Source organism: Poromitra crassiceps (assembly GCF_964638095.1).
Source record: "Poromitra crassiceps genome assembly, chromosome: 9".
NCBI lineage: Eukaryota > Metazoa > Chordata > Actinopteri > Beryciformes > Melamphaidae > Poromitra > Poromitra crassiceps.
In genome coordinates, this window is record NC_139630.1 from 41023830 (window position 1) to 41041166 (window position 17337).

The 17337-nt window shown below is 42.3% G+C and overlaps 1 protein-coding gene across 1 annotated transcript in view; it reads right to left on the minus strand.

Moving 5' to 3' along the window:
• Positions 1–17337, minus strand: part of ryr3 (ryanodine receptor 3) — a gene marked incomplete at its 5' end in the record, with an annotated part of 215243 nt that overhangs the window by 15637 nt on the left and 182269 nt on the right. The window contains 14 exons of the mRNA XM_083643307.1: positions 105–1387; positions 1609–1690; positions 1895–1999; positions 2112–2240; positions 2404–2492; positions 2605–2685; positions 8908–8981; positions 9066–9142; positions 10229–10308; positions 10924–11023; positions 11472–11531; positions 11668–11719; positions 13821–13933; positions 16021–16393. Of these exons, the coding sequence (XP_083499433.1) occupies positions 105–1387; positions 1609–1690; positions 1895–1999; positions 2112–2240; positions 2404–2492; positions 2605–2685; positions 8908–8981; positions 9066–9142; positions 10229–10308; positions 10924–11023; positions 11472–11531; positions 11668–11719; positions 13821–13933; positions 16021–16393 (2698 nt within the window). The remainder of the gene's footprint in view (positions 1–104; positions 1388–1608; positions 1691–1894; positions 2000–2111; positions 2241–2403; positions 2493–2604; positions 2686–8907; positions 8982–9065; positions 9143–10228; positions 10309–10923; positions 11024–11471; positions 11532–11667; positions 11720–13820; positions 13934–16020; positions 16394–17337) is intronic.

A 17337-nucleotide genomic window follows, 5' to 3' on the forward strand; every position in this document is an offset into this window, starting at 1 on the left:
AACGGAAGTGATACTGTAAAACCATCCCGTATGGATTGATCATCATCAAACATGGATCATATCAATTCAATAAAATCTTCTTGATACATGAAATTTGCGCATACCTTCTTATCGACAGTGGAGGAGTCGGGCTCAGAAACTTCACCCAGGCCATGCTCCACATATTTTCCTCCTTCCTTCTTGGGCGGCGGATTCAGCATCTCCATCATCATGTCAACCTCTGCTTTGTCAGAAGGTTGCGCCATAGCTAGGTCAATGCTTCCCGCTGACTCGCCCGCCTCCACTTTCTCCCCTTCTATCGCATCACCGTGGATCCCAAACTGGGTGGGGTCAGGCATGTTGCCCAGGATGTCCGTCACTTTAATGTTCTTGGCTCCCTCGACCAAGCCGCCGCCGAACATGGAGGACCAGATGAGGTGGAAGAAACCAAAGATCAGGCTGTAAATTCCCTTGAAGAAGCCGGTGAACAGCATCCAGAAGAAGGAGAAAAAGCCCACGATCATCTCCTTGATGCTCAGCTTCTTGATCTTCTTGAACTGCTTGCGCATATTGCTGATGGAAACCATTTGGCGGACACCGGCAATCTTCTTCTTGACAGCGCGGCATGCGGTGGTGAAGGCTGAGACGGACTCCAAAGCGCCGTCTTCCTCTTCGCCGGTCAACTCCTCCAGGAAGCTGTGCGTGTCCTCCTCTTCCTCCTCCTCAGGTCGCTCCACCACGTCTGGCTCGGAGATCTGCGAGGCCAGCTGCATCTCAAATACGGTGTCCTCGCAGAAGTTGACGAACATCTCCATCTTCTCACTCTCTGTGCCCTCATTGACCACATAAGAGATGAACTGGCGCTTGGACTCTTTGACCTGTGGCTTCTCCCACTGTTCGCGGCTGGACTCGCTGATCTCGAAGTACACCCGCTCAATGCGCTTCGCACTGCCTATGATCTCAATGCGCCCCAGATAAGGCTCAAAGTAGCTCAGCACACTCGCTGCCAGGTCCATGAAGGTGGAGAGTCGGGAGTCGTGGGGCATGTGCTCAGACAGGTTGGTCAGCAGGACAGCCACGTTGAAGCCGATGTCTTTGGCTGGCTCGTGGAAGCGATCCACAAACTCCTCATAGTTGAACATGTCATTCTCGTCAGCCTCTGCACAGGAAAGCAGGAAATCAATCTCTGACTGGGTGTACTGCTTCTGGTTCTCCATGGACTTCTGGAACTCCTTCTTGGAAATGATGCCCTTGTGGTCAGGGTCGTACTCCCTGAAATTGTCTGAGGTTGTCAGGTCCTTCAACTTGAGGAACATGTCAAAGAACTTGAGGATCATTTCCACATTATTGGAGGACTCCATCAGAGTGTCAACCATCTGCTTTCCAATTGTTCCGTTCACCACATTACCTAGAGAGGGAACAGACTTAAAGGCTTGTGCATTTTCATCCACAAGCAATGGCTTCTTTCAATGTGTGGCATAATTACAGAAGAAAACACAATAATTTGGTTTATTACATTTGTATTCCACATTTATTGCACACACATAATATATTCATATGTATTTTCAACAGCTACAACCAACGATGATTCCTGCTCTTCTTTGAGATTCAACAGCTTCAGGCGCTTACCCTCTAGCAGAGACAGCATCATTACAATCATGTCCTTCTGCAAATCCATCAGCTCCTTCAACAGCTCAATCTGACTGGAGTCCTGCAAGGATATCACAGCTCTTACTTACATATTTTCACTCATATATACCATACATTATTAGCATATGCTGTTGTTGCCTAAATTATAATCATAAAGGAGATACAAAGTTTTTTTCAAAAGTATATCCTTCTTTGAACGGTTTTCTCTAAAGTAACGCAGAAAATTGTAATTGAAGATGCTTTCAAAATTCAAGGAGTAGTGTACCTGAGACAGCTTCATCTGCATGTTGGCAAATACATGCAAGAAGCCAACAACTGCATCCCACAGTCTGCTGTGAGCTAGACTCTGCTGGTTCCCAATGCAGGGGCCCTGAGGAAAGAGGAGAAAACATCATCACAAAAAAGAAACCTGGACAAAGTTGTTTCAGCTTTTATACTGTAGATTCACTGTTGCCACTTGAGGTCTCATCCTCAGGTCTTACCTGAATATACTCAGTTAGCGAGTTGAATATCTGCTTTGCCACAGCTAAAGCTTTGGAGAAGTTGACTTGTCCAGTCTCATCAATGATGTCTTTGCCAGAGTAGTACCAGTAGAAGTCACTGATAGATTCCTGAAGAGCAAGATCACATTAGTATACTGCTGAAAATGAGAATGAACGATGACAATGACCATGATGGTTGGTAAAGTGTGTGCATTTTTGTGGGTGTATTTATTTTTATTTTTATTATTATTACATACAAGATGTCTTCCAGGGAGTCCTGGTTTTCACTCACCTGAAGACGTAGCAGATAGTCTACAGTGCTAATGATGATGTTGACTGTAGTTGTATTTCCAGTTTGGGTTCTCAGGAAGTTCTGGAAATCTAACACAGGAAACATTCTCTCATTTACCAATGTTTATGAGGTGGGCACAGCTCAGTTTAAAATGCATATACAAATAAGGCAATAGTATGGAAATTAGTTTGAAGATCTCACCTCCATTGTGGCCCTCACACATAAGTTGCAAAAACCGGAAGAGATCCTTAGTAAAATCATCATTCTGTAGCACCTTGGAGCCTTGGGAGAAAAGTGACATTGGTGAAAACAATGCCGAATTCATACAGTCATTTAATAAGTCATTATTAACACAATATGATCTCCAATAATATGTGAAACTGCCTTCAGATGCCTTCAATCGGAGACAGGACAGGTTTCATGTTCCAAACATTTTTGAAGTCCGGGGCCTTTAGATTGCAGGTTCTAATCTGAATCCAAAGTGCTGAATGTAAAAATGCTCTTTCATCAACAACAGTGAAACACCAGGACATTTCAATAAGCTGGAGGTAGTCAGGTAACTTTCACATGTAAGGCAAGATTGTCCCGATGAGGGACTTCATTTCAGAAAAGATACTGCAGATACTCCTTTCGACAAAACTATGACAGAATGAGCAAAGTACATTCCAATATCATGTGAAAGTTAAACATCTGTATGGAAACCAGCTTTGTGAAATAGCCCCCCAAGTCCAAAGCAAGACAAAGCTTTGCTTAGGCTGCGGATACAAACCTTCAGTCACACCCTGGGGAGATGGTATCTGAGGAGATGGTACCGATAGCCTCAGAACCAGAGATTTGAGCATCAGTATAGGACTTGCATTAGTACATGTTAACATGGAGGAAATGGTCAACTCACACAAAAGACAAGCAATGGATTCTGGAGATCCAGGAGTGTGTACACTCTAACAGTCAGCATGCATAGTGTGTCCCTACAGACCAGAGCTCTTGGTTAATGCATCTGGGCATGGGGGAGGAAAGGGCCAGGTATCAAATAAAGCAGGGTGTACAGTATGGACCACAGATAGAGACATTCAGGATGGTAGCATATGGAAGCGTATCACATGCATAACTCAAATGGAAATGTAATATGTAAAATAGCCATGACAATCCTACATTTGAATTTAAATATGTCACTTGTATGTGCCGTTTTTGGCTCAAAATGAAAATTCAATCATGTAATTTGCATGACATTTCCTATACTAGTACTGACATTTCATTTAAATAGAAAATGCACTTCACGATGGAACCGGAATTATATTTTGGCCAGCTTCACGGAACTCCCCACTTTCTCTCGTTCCATTCTACTTCTGATTGCGCAACACAAGACCTGCCTTAACACTTTCCCCGCCAGAGTTTCTGAACATTTTCACTAATCTTCCAAGAATATCTTCCAGAATATCTTGTTCAGAATGTCTCAAAAGAAAGAAGAGAGCCTCTACTTTCATAGAAAAAAAAGTTTGTTTCTGCCTTCATCCGTTCTTTAGTTATCGACACTTGAATGTAGGTAGTGTTCACTGAAAATGCCCGTCTGTCCCCAGAAAGCAGAAAAAAAATCATTTTTGTACCAGTGGAGCGAGGGAGAGATTCACCCCGCACTCAGAGAGGGGTCACGCTCTTGTCTTGCCCGGGGGGCGGAGGCTTCTGGTCCTCGATGTCTGGAGGGATATCTGACGGCTGAAATGTACACGGTGTGAGGGCTCACAAACCGTTTTACTAATCTACCTGACAGGAGAAGTGACTTGTATACGTTTACCAGCATATGGTGAAAAAGATCCTTCAGCTTTGAGTGACTGTGGACCATGGAGCTTGTGCAAAGCTGTTCGTTGTAGCGCGTTGAGGCACCAGGTTGAAGATGTTTTATGGGGCTTTTTCCTGGAGGGAGATTGTTGCTTTTCTCTGCTTGCTGGTTTTGGGGGACAATAACCGTTGCTTCTGTGCAACTCTGGAAGTGCAGTAGCATTTCATAAGGAGGCCAAGAGAGCCATCCATCGATCACATAATGGTGAAAACACGGATTGAGGTGATATTACATCAATCATGGTGGGGAAGGGGTTACTGGAATGACTGACAGTAGATGCCCTAAGGGAATCAATGCAGTGGCAAGTGTATTAAATGGCAAAGACAGGAGATGCTGTTTCACTTTTTACATTTGGATAACCATTTACATTTTGCCAGCAAGGACCAATCTCCGGTTACATCTATATATTTATATGGTCTATGTTTGCCACCTTTACAGCATAATATTGTCTTTGATCATGAAATATAAAACATCCTTTTATGTTCTAACTGTAACTCATATCTAACTGTAACTCATATTTAATGTAATGCCTGTTTAACAGTAAATGTTTCTATTTAACTTAGACTGTAAATGTCATGTACATTCAATGTAAACTCATATTTAACTCCAACTGTAAATTCATGTAAATTCACTGCCTATTTAACTCATTCTGTAAATCTCATGTACATTCAACGTAAATTCATATTTATTATCCACGGAACACTCCTCCACTCATGTACATATGTATATATATTTACTCAATTTGATTGCACTTGCAATGTTGTAATTGTCTTTAGCTAGCTTTCCTACTTCTTATCTCTGTATTGATCTGACCACTACGCTGCATACAGACACTAAGACAAATTCCTCGTATGTAACTTGCATACTGTGGCAATAAAAGTGATTCTGATTCTATGTTTGCCACCTTTACAGCATAATATTGTCTTTGAACATGAAATATAAAACATCATATTGATAGTATTCTGTTACATCACCACATGGCCATCTTGGTAGGAAAATAACAGATGATTCTAATCAATTAGCAGGTGATTACACTCAAATGGCACACAGCCAATGAGCTGTGTGTATTGTAAAGTGCCATATTGGTAGGAAATGCATGTGATAATGTGAATACTATGATAAGAGAGTGCAAAACAATGGTGGAAAACCATATAAGGTAAATGACATATCAATTATAATTTTAACACCATTATTGCATAATCACATGAAACATATCTATGCAGTTCGGGAAATGCATTTAAATTTTCCAATTTGCATCATCCTTTGAATAAAGCTAAAAATAAATGGTGCAAATTGCTGTTTAGATGAAATGTCAATACTAGTATAGGAAATGTCAAAAGCAAATGACATACATTTGCACATACTGTACACGTGGCAAATTTAAATTCTAATGTAGGTACATGGCCATTTTACACAATACAGTTCCATTTGAATTATGCATGCAATACGCTTCCATACTGTAGGTAGCATAGCCATATGAGCCATCTAAATTTACTATTTACCCTGAGAGTGGCCTGCCATCGATGGGTTTTGAAATGACAGGAAGGAGACAAACCAATACACGTAGATATAAGCAAAAAAGAGAGGACATTGAATTACAATACAAAGAGAGATATGAAGACATCAGCTAGGGGTGAAAAGACAACGTCATGCAGTTAAAAAGAAAATAAAGTTGTTTTAGGAGGGACGGTTGGTGGGAATCATAGGACGCCTGCCTGAGTTGTGTCTGGGTTGCATCTGTGACAAGATGTGAACCAAACTCAGTCACAGTGAAGACATTCTTAAACAGTGACACAGGCACAAGGAAACAATGGATTGTTAAAGACAGAATTTGGTGAAAATGTACAGCAAAGGACTGAAGGATGAAGAGATGGGGCAGAGTTGGATGTGAAAAGTGCCAAGTGAAGTGAGTGTGGGCAGGTTCAGGAGAGATGCAGGGCCTTGTGTTAAAGGGACCGTTCACCCCAAAACCCCAAATACCCCCCCCCCCTAGATCTAAATTATATTGATTGTTTTTGAGCTGCTTTAAAAAAGGGGAAAAAACACAGCAATGTCTCTTTCCAGAAATCATGACCAGGTTACTCAAGATAATCCTCAGACCTTGTTGCACTACACCCGCTCTAGCTAGCGTTCTGTAGTTCAGTCAAAAGAAAATAGTTCCTACATGAAACTGCTCACAACAAGGACTGTGGATTATCTTGACTCAAGATAATTGAAGACAAGATTATTGAGTAACCAGGTCATGATTGCTGAAAAGATACATTGCTGTTGAGTTTTTCAAATGTATTTTTTGGTGCTTTGAGTGTCATCCAGTTCCATTGTATTTGAGAGAAGGCAGACATCTCTGCCAAAACTGGGCAACTCGCACCAAAACGATGTAGATGGATAAACAGCACTACAGGTGAGAGGAAACGATCTAGATGGATAAACAGCACTAAAGGGTTAGAGGAAAATATGTATTTTGGATTTGGGGGAGAACTGCCCCTTTAATGCTGGACATGTCCGCTGTGGGACCACATTTCCTACTAGGGCATTTGATCACACTCCTCGTGACGATATTCCAGTACACATCTGCCCTTACGTTACAGCAAGTAAAAAAGCTGTCCACATTTCCCCTTACGTTACAGCAAGTAAAAAAGCTGTCCACATTTCCCCTTACGTTACAGCAAGTAAAAAAGCTGTCCACATTTCCCCTTACGTTACAGCAAGTAAAAAAGCTGTCCACATTTCCCCTTACGTTACAGCAAGTAAAAAAGCTGTCCACATTTCCCCTTACGTTATAGCAAGTAAAAAAGCTGTCCACATTTCCCCTTACGTTACAGCAAGTAAAAAAGCTGTCCACATTTCCCCTTACGTTACAGCAAGTAAAAAAGCTGTCCACATTTCCCCTTACGTTACAGCAAGTAAAAAAGCTGTCCACATCTGCCCTTACGTTACAGCAAGTAAAAGAGCTGTCCACATCTGCCCTTACGTTACAGCAAGTAAAAAAGCTGTCCACATCTGCCCTTACGTTACAGCAAGTAAAAAAGCTGTCCACATATGCCCTTACGTTACAGCAAGTAAAAAAGCTGTCCACACCTGCCCTTACGTTACAGCAAGTAAAAAGCTGTCCACATCTTCCCTTACTGTACGTTACAGCATCTGCCCTTACATTACAGCAAGTAAAAAAGAGGTCCACATCTGCCCTTACATTACAGCAAGTAAAAAAGCTGTCCACATCTGCCCTTACGTTACAGCAAGTAAAAAAGCTGTCCACATCTGCCCTTACGTTACAGCAAGTAAAAGAGCTGTCCACACCTGCCCTTACGTTACAGCAAGTACAAAGCTGTCCACATCTGCCCTTACTGTACGTTACAGCATCTGCCCTTACATTACAGCAAGTAAAAAAGCGGTCCACATCTCTCCTTACGTTACAGCAAGTAAAAAAGCTGTCCACATATGCCCTTACGTTACAGCAAGTAAAAAAGCTGTCCACATATGCCCTTACGTTACAGCAAGTAAAAAAGCTGTCCACATATGCCCTTACGTTACAGCAAGTAAAAAAGCTGTAAATATTATGACATATTATGAAGTCAAATCTATCGGACCACCTACTGCATCTGGCCAATCTCTCTCTACTCCTCTGCCTGAACAGATATATACAGTGATGGAGTGGTAAATAAACTATGAAGTCCAGTTGGCGATCATCATAAGGTGAACAACAATATGTATAATAATAACAATAATAATACATGGAATAAACATTAAAATATTTATTTTTATGTAACTCATGTCAGTCTGAGATGATTTGCTACAATCGATACTATATACCGTATATATATAATCTAAATTATAATAAAATATTGAGGGGGGAAAGATACAACTGAAATCTTAGAAAGCGTTTGACAAGTTGGGTAAACTCTTGTTTCACCAACAAAAAGGTCGGTAAACTGAGTTGACAGAAGGCAGGTTTAAACTCCACTACATCTCCGGATACATGCTGCGTAGGTTAAACTCCAATACATCTCCGGATACATGCTGCGTAGGTTAAACTCCAATACATCTCCGGATACATGCTGCGTAGTACAAGGTACCATCATATACAGTATTCCCAACTCACTCCTGCCATGTTGACTGGAAAATAAAATGTTAAAAACACCACATTAATCGCTTTGTCGACTCTGGGATTGTAGCGCAGGCAGTAATTATGAGCACTCATCAAAATTCACATTACTGGCAATGCAATTTTGATGTTTGCTTCTTCTGCCAGGGCCATTCACAAACTAAAAGTTAGACACTACTAGCATGTATGTAAATCTTTGTAATGGACACTGAGCTGCTGCGACAGAGATCTGAGAGACAATAGTGAAAGAGGTCATCCCTCTGTTCCCTCAGCCCTCTGTTCCCTCAGCCCTCTGTTCCCTCAGCCCTATGTTCCCTCATAGGGTTGAGGGAACATAGGCATTAGGCACGCTCCCTGAAAGAGACATGTAGCCATGGTTCAACATTTAGCTATGTGAAGGAAAGAGGGCTCAATTAAACCATATCTTTCTGTTCTTTTGTTATCAGGAATGACATCTCTTCTACAGGTGCTTCAACAACAGGCATCGACTGGACTTCAAGAGAAAACAGCCAAGGAGCCATCCTCATATAAAATGGTTAATCTAATTTGACTCGTCTTCACTTACTTGATCCTTCATCTGTCACCATTCCAAGTCCTTCTGCTTTGTTTTGCCTCTCGAATGCATTCAAGTCGAGGACACTAGGTGGAGACATTCAAACAGTCAAACACAGGGGCTTGATGTGTGGGCAGCAGTTCCCTCTCCCGTGGTTAATATCACTGTACCTGCAAGACCGCATGAGTCCCGAGAGACTCTTGAAAAACCCTGCATCTCTTTTCTCTTTCAGGTAATCAAGCATTTTCTGTGATGAGAAGAGAAGAAAGAAAGCATTCACAAACTTCCTCCAGTAAAAATCACCTGCTATAGAGTACAGCTTAGTAGGTACGCTCTGAACTTAAACTATCTTGTCAACAAACTAATATACAATTAAAATATAGGTGATATTTTTTAGTTTTTGTCTTTTTGTTTAGGTTCTATTTCTAGCAATATTATGCTAAATTAAAACTGGATGTAAATAAACATTAAACATAATTTAAATATATATATTATTATATATATATTAATATATATTTTGAACTTATACCTTTAAAAAATACCATCCCTATCAAAAATACTATAATTGCAACTGAAATTAAACTAAACTAAAACTAAGCATTTGTTTAAAACACACACACACACACACACACACACACCTGGACCCGAGTGCCATTGATTGTGTCTTATCACGAGAGAGAGGGACAGACAGCCAGACAGAGAGAGATGGAGGGAAGGCTAGGTACATCTCCTGGGGTTTGACTAGGAGGCTGTGTGTGTGTGTGTGTGTGTGTGTGTGTGTGTGTGTGTGTGTGTGTGTGTGTGTGTGTGTGTGTGTGCGTGTGCGTGTGTGTGCATGTGCATGTGTTGCTGGACTTCAAAGAGATATGTGCACTTGTCCAATCAGAGTCCAGTCTTCAGCATTTGAAATCTGTCCAATCAGAGTCCAGTCTGCAGCATTTGAAATGAAATCCTCCACTCAGGCTGTTTACCTCATTTGAATTCGAGGACGGACAATCAGGAGCCAGGATTGTGATGACTCAGTCTTCACATTCGTTCAATAAAACACTTTAAAACTTTAGGGATGCACGATGATATCGGAATGCCATCGTATCGGCCGATGAAGGCTTTAAAATGAAATGTCGCCATTGGCCGAAATGATATCATCCAAGCCTGTTTCAGTAGGATGAATCGTACTTTTTTTTTTTTTGAAAATGGACAAACTTCATTTTGGAAAAAAATAGATGTTGATGGATGGATGGATGGATGGATGGATAGATGATTACAACTGAAAAGGTTGATACTGTAGAATAGATAGACTAATGTTGAATAAGGTTGGGTTGTATGAGCTGACCTGTTGAACTTGCACGTTGCCTCCATTTAGGATGGAGATGCCCAGTTTGAGGGTGCAGGTCACCATGGGGCCCAAACGGCCTAAGCAGAGAGAAAGAGTGTCAGTTAAAAGCTGCAAGTTTAGATACTGTGTTAAACAAATGGTTCACCCAAAATATTCTGTCATCTCCTCCCCCTCATTCCAGCGGAAACCCAGGTGAAGTTTGTCCATATAACACACAGGGAGGTTAATAGCACCACTGGAGAGAAAACCAGTCACCATTGACCTCAGTTGTACTGTACTGCAGTATGGTTTTCTCTGAGCTGTGCTGGCAACCTCCCGGTGTGTTATATGAACAAACTTCACCTGTGTTTCACCTGGAATGAGGGGGAGGAGAGGATGACAGAATTTTCATTGTTGGGTGAACTATTCCTTTACCAAAGTGTAGAAAGGAGAAGCACATTTTGACTAATAAATTAAGCGAGTCAATTAACAGAGAAATCCGCTGGGTCTAGATCAGAAGGCAAAAAAAGCTGACAAAATTAACTTGTTTTTACCACACAAAATATTTCAGAAGCATTCAGTATTTCCTGCAGTATTGTCATCTTGTCTGGATGGAAAACAGCATTTTAGTTTCCTGGGACATTAAAACTCTCCACTGAAAGCCAGACTCATTGAATTCTTGGCAGCCATAAGAGAGATCAGACTTTCATCACCTTTACTGGCGCTGATCATCTGCAGCACCATCTCAGCGGCCCCGCGGGCGTGCAGCCTCGCCTGCTGATACAGGATCTTCTGCTTTTCCATCTCCTTTTCCTGGAGACACAGAAAAAGAGTGGAAGGTCAGAGCAGCCACCTTCATCAGCAATACAATGACACCTCTCTCCATCCACAGTTCAGGTTGATGCACTAACACTATCTATCTAACTGGCAACGATGATGGTGCTATTTTCTCATTCTTCACTGGCTTGACATCAGGATGGAGACAGATAAGCTGCAGATACATTCCATCAGGAGCACTGAAATGAGACAGACATAGACCTTCAAGCTGTGCCAACCCTCACCCATTATTACCCAAGCCCCCAGCAGAGAAATGCCAGCCCTCCCAGCCAGCACTCTCAGCGTAGGTATAGCAAACTAAAACTACAATGAAGAGTAGGAGTTAAAAACACTGTCATAAACTGAAATGAAAATATTTATTATATATTTTATATATATATATTTTAATATATATTTTATTTAGATATTTATTTTTCTATCATACCTCAAATGTCTTCTCTTTCCCTTCCTCTTCTTCCTCTTCCTCTTCATCCTCCGCACAACTCTGACGACACAAGCAAAGGTTGAAGGTCAAAGTTCATATTTCAGTTAATTTAAGTTGATAGGAAAGTATAGACAGGTAATATGCAATTCAGAATATACTCTTTGATCACAATGAGGAGAAATCTTAAGTCCAGCACCTTTGCCATCATGTCTGCATACGCAATATATAAAGGATCTTCTTCCAAGGAACTGAAAAGAAGCAAAGACATGTCACAGTTGCATGTTGAAAAATAATGTATTTTCTCTGAAAGGTAAAGGTAATGTGTAGGACTTTAAACAAGAATATATCATTGTAAAATGAATTGTGATACCTTGATATAATTACTGTAAATAAATGACATCATGATCAAGACGACTGGTAGCCTCCATCTCAGACCACTACTAATGTTTCTCAAGATTTAGTCCACAGATCTCATAAACCCTGTTAAACCTCATAAATATGCTGGGAGCTTACAAAGCATACCATGTCATGATAATGTAACACTCCGTAGAATGGGGTTAATGCTGTCATCAGTAAAGCCTGGTTGACATGCACATCATGTCTTGTGTCTGGTTTATATAAAGATCATAACATACCATATTTCCTCTAATATTGGCCCAGGCATTTATTTACCTCAGATGCAGATGGTAACTTACCAGGCCTTTATTCCTTTGTTTTTCCCCTATATTTTGGGCCGGCTTTTAATTGACTACTAGCCACTATTAGAGTGGGGCTGCTGTGGCTCAGGAGGTAGAGCGGGTCATCCACCCATCAGAAGGTCGGGGGTTCGATCCCCGGCTCCTCCACTCCACATGTCGAAGTGTCCTTGGGCAAGATACTGAACCCCAAATTGCTCCTGATGGCTGGCCAGCTGCATGGCAGCTTGCCACCATCAGTGTGTGAATGGGTGAATGTAGGCACATTGTAAAGCACTTTGGATAAAAGCGCTATATAAATGCAGTCCATTTAGCATTTAGAGTAAATACGGTATTCAGCAGAACATACTCTCTTATATTCAGTGATGTAACTATCTCTCAGCAGAACATACTCTCTCATATTCAGTGATGTAACTATCTCTCAGCAGAACATACTCTCTCATATTCAGTGATGTAACTATCTCTCAGCAGAACATACTCTCTCATATTCAGTGATGTAACTATCTCTCAGCAGAACATACTCTCTCATATTCAGTGATGTAACCATCTCTCAGCAGAACATACTCTCTCATATTCAGTGATGTAACTATCTCTCAGCAGAACATACTCTCTCATATTCAGTGATGCAGCTATCTCTCAGCAGAACATACTCTCTCATATTCAGTGATGTAACTCTCACCAGAACTCTCACCTTCTATCTCCATTATAGTAAATACGGTACTCAGGACAGTCAGGAGAGCATAATCTCTCGTACTCAGTGATGTAACTATATCTCAGCAGAACATACTCTGGGGGGGGGGGGGACTTTTTTAATTTATTTTACAAATACTTTTTCATGATAATAGGCCTACTATTATTTTACAATAGTAGACGAAAAATAAGCAGAACAACGTCTTAAGTCTTTAAATAATAGTGAAATCATTTTTCTAATTCTGGCTTTCTGGCTGCCTGGGCTGCAGCACTTTCACCATGGTCCCTAATCCATACCACCCCACCCCCTGCGCGGCCGCGCCCCCTTCTACTTGCTCAGAGCTTTTTCCCAGAGTGGGGGAAGGGAGCTGGAAGGTGGGTGCTGAGGGTGCTGCAGCACCCCCTGGTGGCAAGAAATGGGAATTTAGAAATTGTTGGATTTGGCTGTCTTGTGTTTATACCACCAACAAGATGCATTAAAAACAGTTTATGCTTCCCAGCTCTAATCTTATTTCATACGCTCTCTCTTCAAAAGTGTTTGATTTTCATCATAATCTGGTTTTCTATAATAATAATAATAAGTTCAGTGTTTATGCCTGTGTTGCTGTCTGTTGTAGTGTAAAACGACTAAAGGGAGAGCAGGTGCTTACATGAAAGTGAGCGAGAAAAGGAGAAGATACTGAATAATGACATCACAACAGTATAATCCTAATGTTAATTTAAAATTAAATATTCTTCTAAACATGGATGAAAGTCCAAAAAACGTCAAATTTTTGACGCGGGCAGCGCCACTGGGAAAGGGCGATTCTGAGCCTGCACTGCAGTGGTGGAATTAGCTGCGATATAATTGTTATTATATTTTCTTTGGGGGAGGGGGGGGGGGACACCAGCAAAAATCTTGCCTAGGGCACCAACTTGGTCAGGCACGCCACTGCTCTCATATTTAGTGATGTAATTCTCTCACCTTCTCTCTGTCAGTGCGTTGTGGCTGAAGTGGAGGATGAGTTGGTGCAGAGGGTCTGGCTTGTTCTCAGCCTCCTCTTCCTGCTCCTCCTCCACAATCTTCATGGGGGTTTTCTGCGGGAGTCCACAGGCATTCATCAGTTAGCTCTGCCATAGCGCGCCATCCCCCCACTGTTCACCCCTTTCATAAGAAATCATCCCACCACATAACAGCTCCAAGTTCAGGAGCAGCCTCTCAACATGTTCACAGACTCTCAGGAAAACACTCAAGTCAATTGTGCCCATTCACACACTTGAAAAAAAAAAAAAACACTGAAATGAGTGATTAACATTGAACTAGCAGTAGCATGCAGGTGAGGTTTGTCATGTCCTGGTGATCTGTGGACGGGACAGGAGGACGAGGAGGTTCTAGTGTGGAATGAAGAGTGTAGGAACCCGTTCTCAGACATGCATGTTACAGCAGTCAAACAGATGCAAGCAGTTAAGCCATGTGATAATATGACTAGTATGAACATGGAGAATGATATCCTGACGGTACACAAGCTCGTCAAAGAGGGACTATCAAAACTATCCCAGGCTTCAAGAGCCCAAACTGCTAGAATTGGACAAGTTACTCCTCAATTTTGGTGCAGTTACTCTGACAAATAATCATCTTCCCCATATGGGCAATAGTGAATCATGATCTGATACTGTATGTTGTGCTACTGTATCTGAGGCTGTAATAATATCCAATAGCAAGCTTTAGGGTTTAAAGAATAAGTTCATCGATTTTGGATCTATATATAATTTGTCTCTTGCATACCTGCAGTACTTGTGACCTGCACACAATATTAGCTCCTCTGCCAGCTGTCAGCTTAAACAAGCTCCTGTTCCTATCCTCCTGCTGCTAACAAGCAGTCCATGGGTTTGTCAAATCATCTCACAAAAAACAAAAACAATAGCAAACCTTTAAGCTCACAGTGCAGTGGTGTGGCCATTCAGCGTCATGGCACCACCATGCCACACCCCCATACCCATTCCTCGAATCCTGACTCTCTACCACCTTCCTATCCATAGCTACAGCCCCTATTCCCACTAAACTCACCAAACGTCCATGACTGAGTGAGCGAGCGAGCAATCTGGGAACCCAGAGTCTATCAGTCTGACAGCTAATAAGACTCTGGGACAGACGGCTGATATTTTGTGGTTTCCGGTGAAGAACGGACATCCGTGCCAAGCTTCTCTGCGCCGCGGTCATCGTTTACATTCTGATTGACACGAGAATGGCGTTGATCAATCAATACTTTTTGTAGCTGTTTTAGGTCCCGATGACATGTCGGCTATTCTCTATAAACAGATATATGAGATGTCGTCAGACTGTAAACACAGACGGATCTACATCGAAATCTGTCTCAGAGTCTTATTAGTTGTCAGACTGATTGGTGACTGACTGAGTGAGTGAGTGAGTGACTGATCTGAGTTTTCCACCCTGTGACCCCGGTGAGGCCTGCTGGCTCAGCACCATGGGGAAAGAATAAAATAAAATAAAATAAACAGTCTGTGAAAATGATATGGTGACCAACCAACATATTTATATCCACGGCCCAGAAACCAGCAGCAATGCACCATTTCAATGGATAGTCTTCTACCAAACTCTACCTGAATCCATGTTCAATTGTTTGCAATCTGACTTGATCATCTGCAAAACTAGATCATTCTGTCAATAGCAATTTCACCCGACAGCAGAGGGAAAAAAATGCTCTGTCATTTCCTGATTAGTAAAAGTGTGCGTGATGGAGGAATTGTTTCATGAAATCAGAGCAAATTTTAATATACCGTATGCCCTTTTCAACTTTTTAATTTACTCTCAACTCCCCTGTGGATATTTTGACAAACTCAGTGTGGACTGCTCGTTAGCAGCAACAGGCCTAGCAATGGGAGCTGCTGACTTGGTATGTAAGAGACATATTATATCGCTCGAAACTTTATGAACTTAATGAATTTGCTGTACCTCTGCATACAAAGATCTAATATGAAATGTGATCTTCACATGACTACGCGAGCATGCCACTGACGTGACGGCCACAGAACGTAACGTCACCTTCACACTCACACTACAGACTTACAAAGTACAGCGGAGACGAAACGACAACTGATGGGTTGGCTCCAGATTTGACAGCCAGACAGCTAGTGACAGCCTCCTAGTGAAAGGCCCTCCTTACCACTGCATAGCCTGCTTTTCTAGAGCTGTGAGCGCAGGAGCGCCCCCTGTGCCTCCTGAGTTGGTCATGCAGCCTCTGACCCCTGATGGATCTCAGTTTGGAGGTTTTCGCACGGCTAGAACGGCGGCCCCTGGTCGCTTTGGGCGAGGTCCCCACCCGGGCGCGCTCCCAAGGCTCGACGGGCGCGGAGCTAAAGAAGCATTCAGCAGACAGGACCGGCAGGGGGGTGCCAACGCAGGGCACGCGGGGCAAAGGCAAGGCGAGCCCAGTACTTACTGCCAGATCCTGAACTAGCTTCTCCTCAAAGGAGTACTCCTCTGCCTCTATCCATAGTCTCTGATAGCCCGGGATGAAGAGGTTGATAGAGCGATGCCTGGGGAGGGGGAGGTGAGGGGAGGTAGGGAGTAATGGAGGGGAGTGGGAAGGGAGGTACAGTGGCAATTAGGGTGGGTTCTGGTGAGTTTTAGGAGGAGACAGGAAGGAGAGGTGTGGGGGGAAGGAGGGGGTTACAGGAAGTGCATTTCAGGCAGGGTGGTGATTGGTCGATGTGGCACCCACTGGCTCTTCTGACTGGTCATGTTTGGTCATTAACTTATCTGACAGTTATTTCATTCTGGCTGTGAAATTGATTAGGAGAACATGCACAACTTAGGGGGGATAAACCATTTTCCAACACATGGGTGTCACCCCTGATTAGATCATCAGGGGCGACACCTTCAGGTTTAACGTGCCATTAGCATGTTTGGTGAAAGCCACACAGGTATTGTCTCTAATTAAGACACAGATCTGTTGAAAAATCACTAGCACATCTCTAAATCATCATATTAGCAGAAAGCAACATGACATAAAAAGCAGAAATTTGTTTACATTACTGCAACCAAACATAATGTTGTAAACCAGCTGGCTAGCTAATGAAAGTAAAGTTTGCATCTTTCTTTCTCTCTTACTTCCTTGCAGTGTGTTTCCATTTTCTAAATAAAGTTAATTGAATTTTGTCGTTCTAGCTGACCAATCAGAATCAACAGTGCAGAAACAGCTGGTTGCTAAGGCAGAGGTCGGTCCACAGCCTAGTGGATGAAGGGGGTCGAACAGATGAAGCATTCGCCCTGCCGGGTCACATTACCGTCAGTGAGGAGAACAGGCGGTCAAAGCTGGAGGCTTTGAACGCCCTTTCCAGCCAAACCTCCCGATAGCCGTTCAGGAAGTAATTATTATTTTTGTATCTGGGGGAGGATGGGGGTAGTGTTATGCAAAAAAATAAAGAAAAACAAAAACAAAAAACAAAACAGAGGAGAGAATGTCATTAGGGAGGTGATG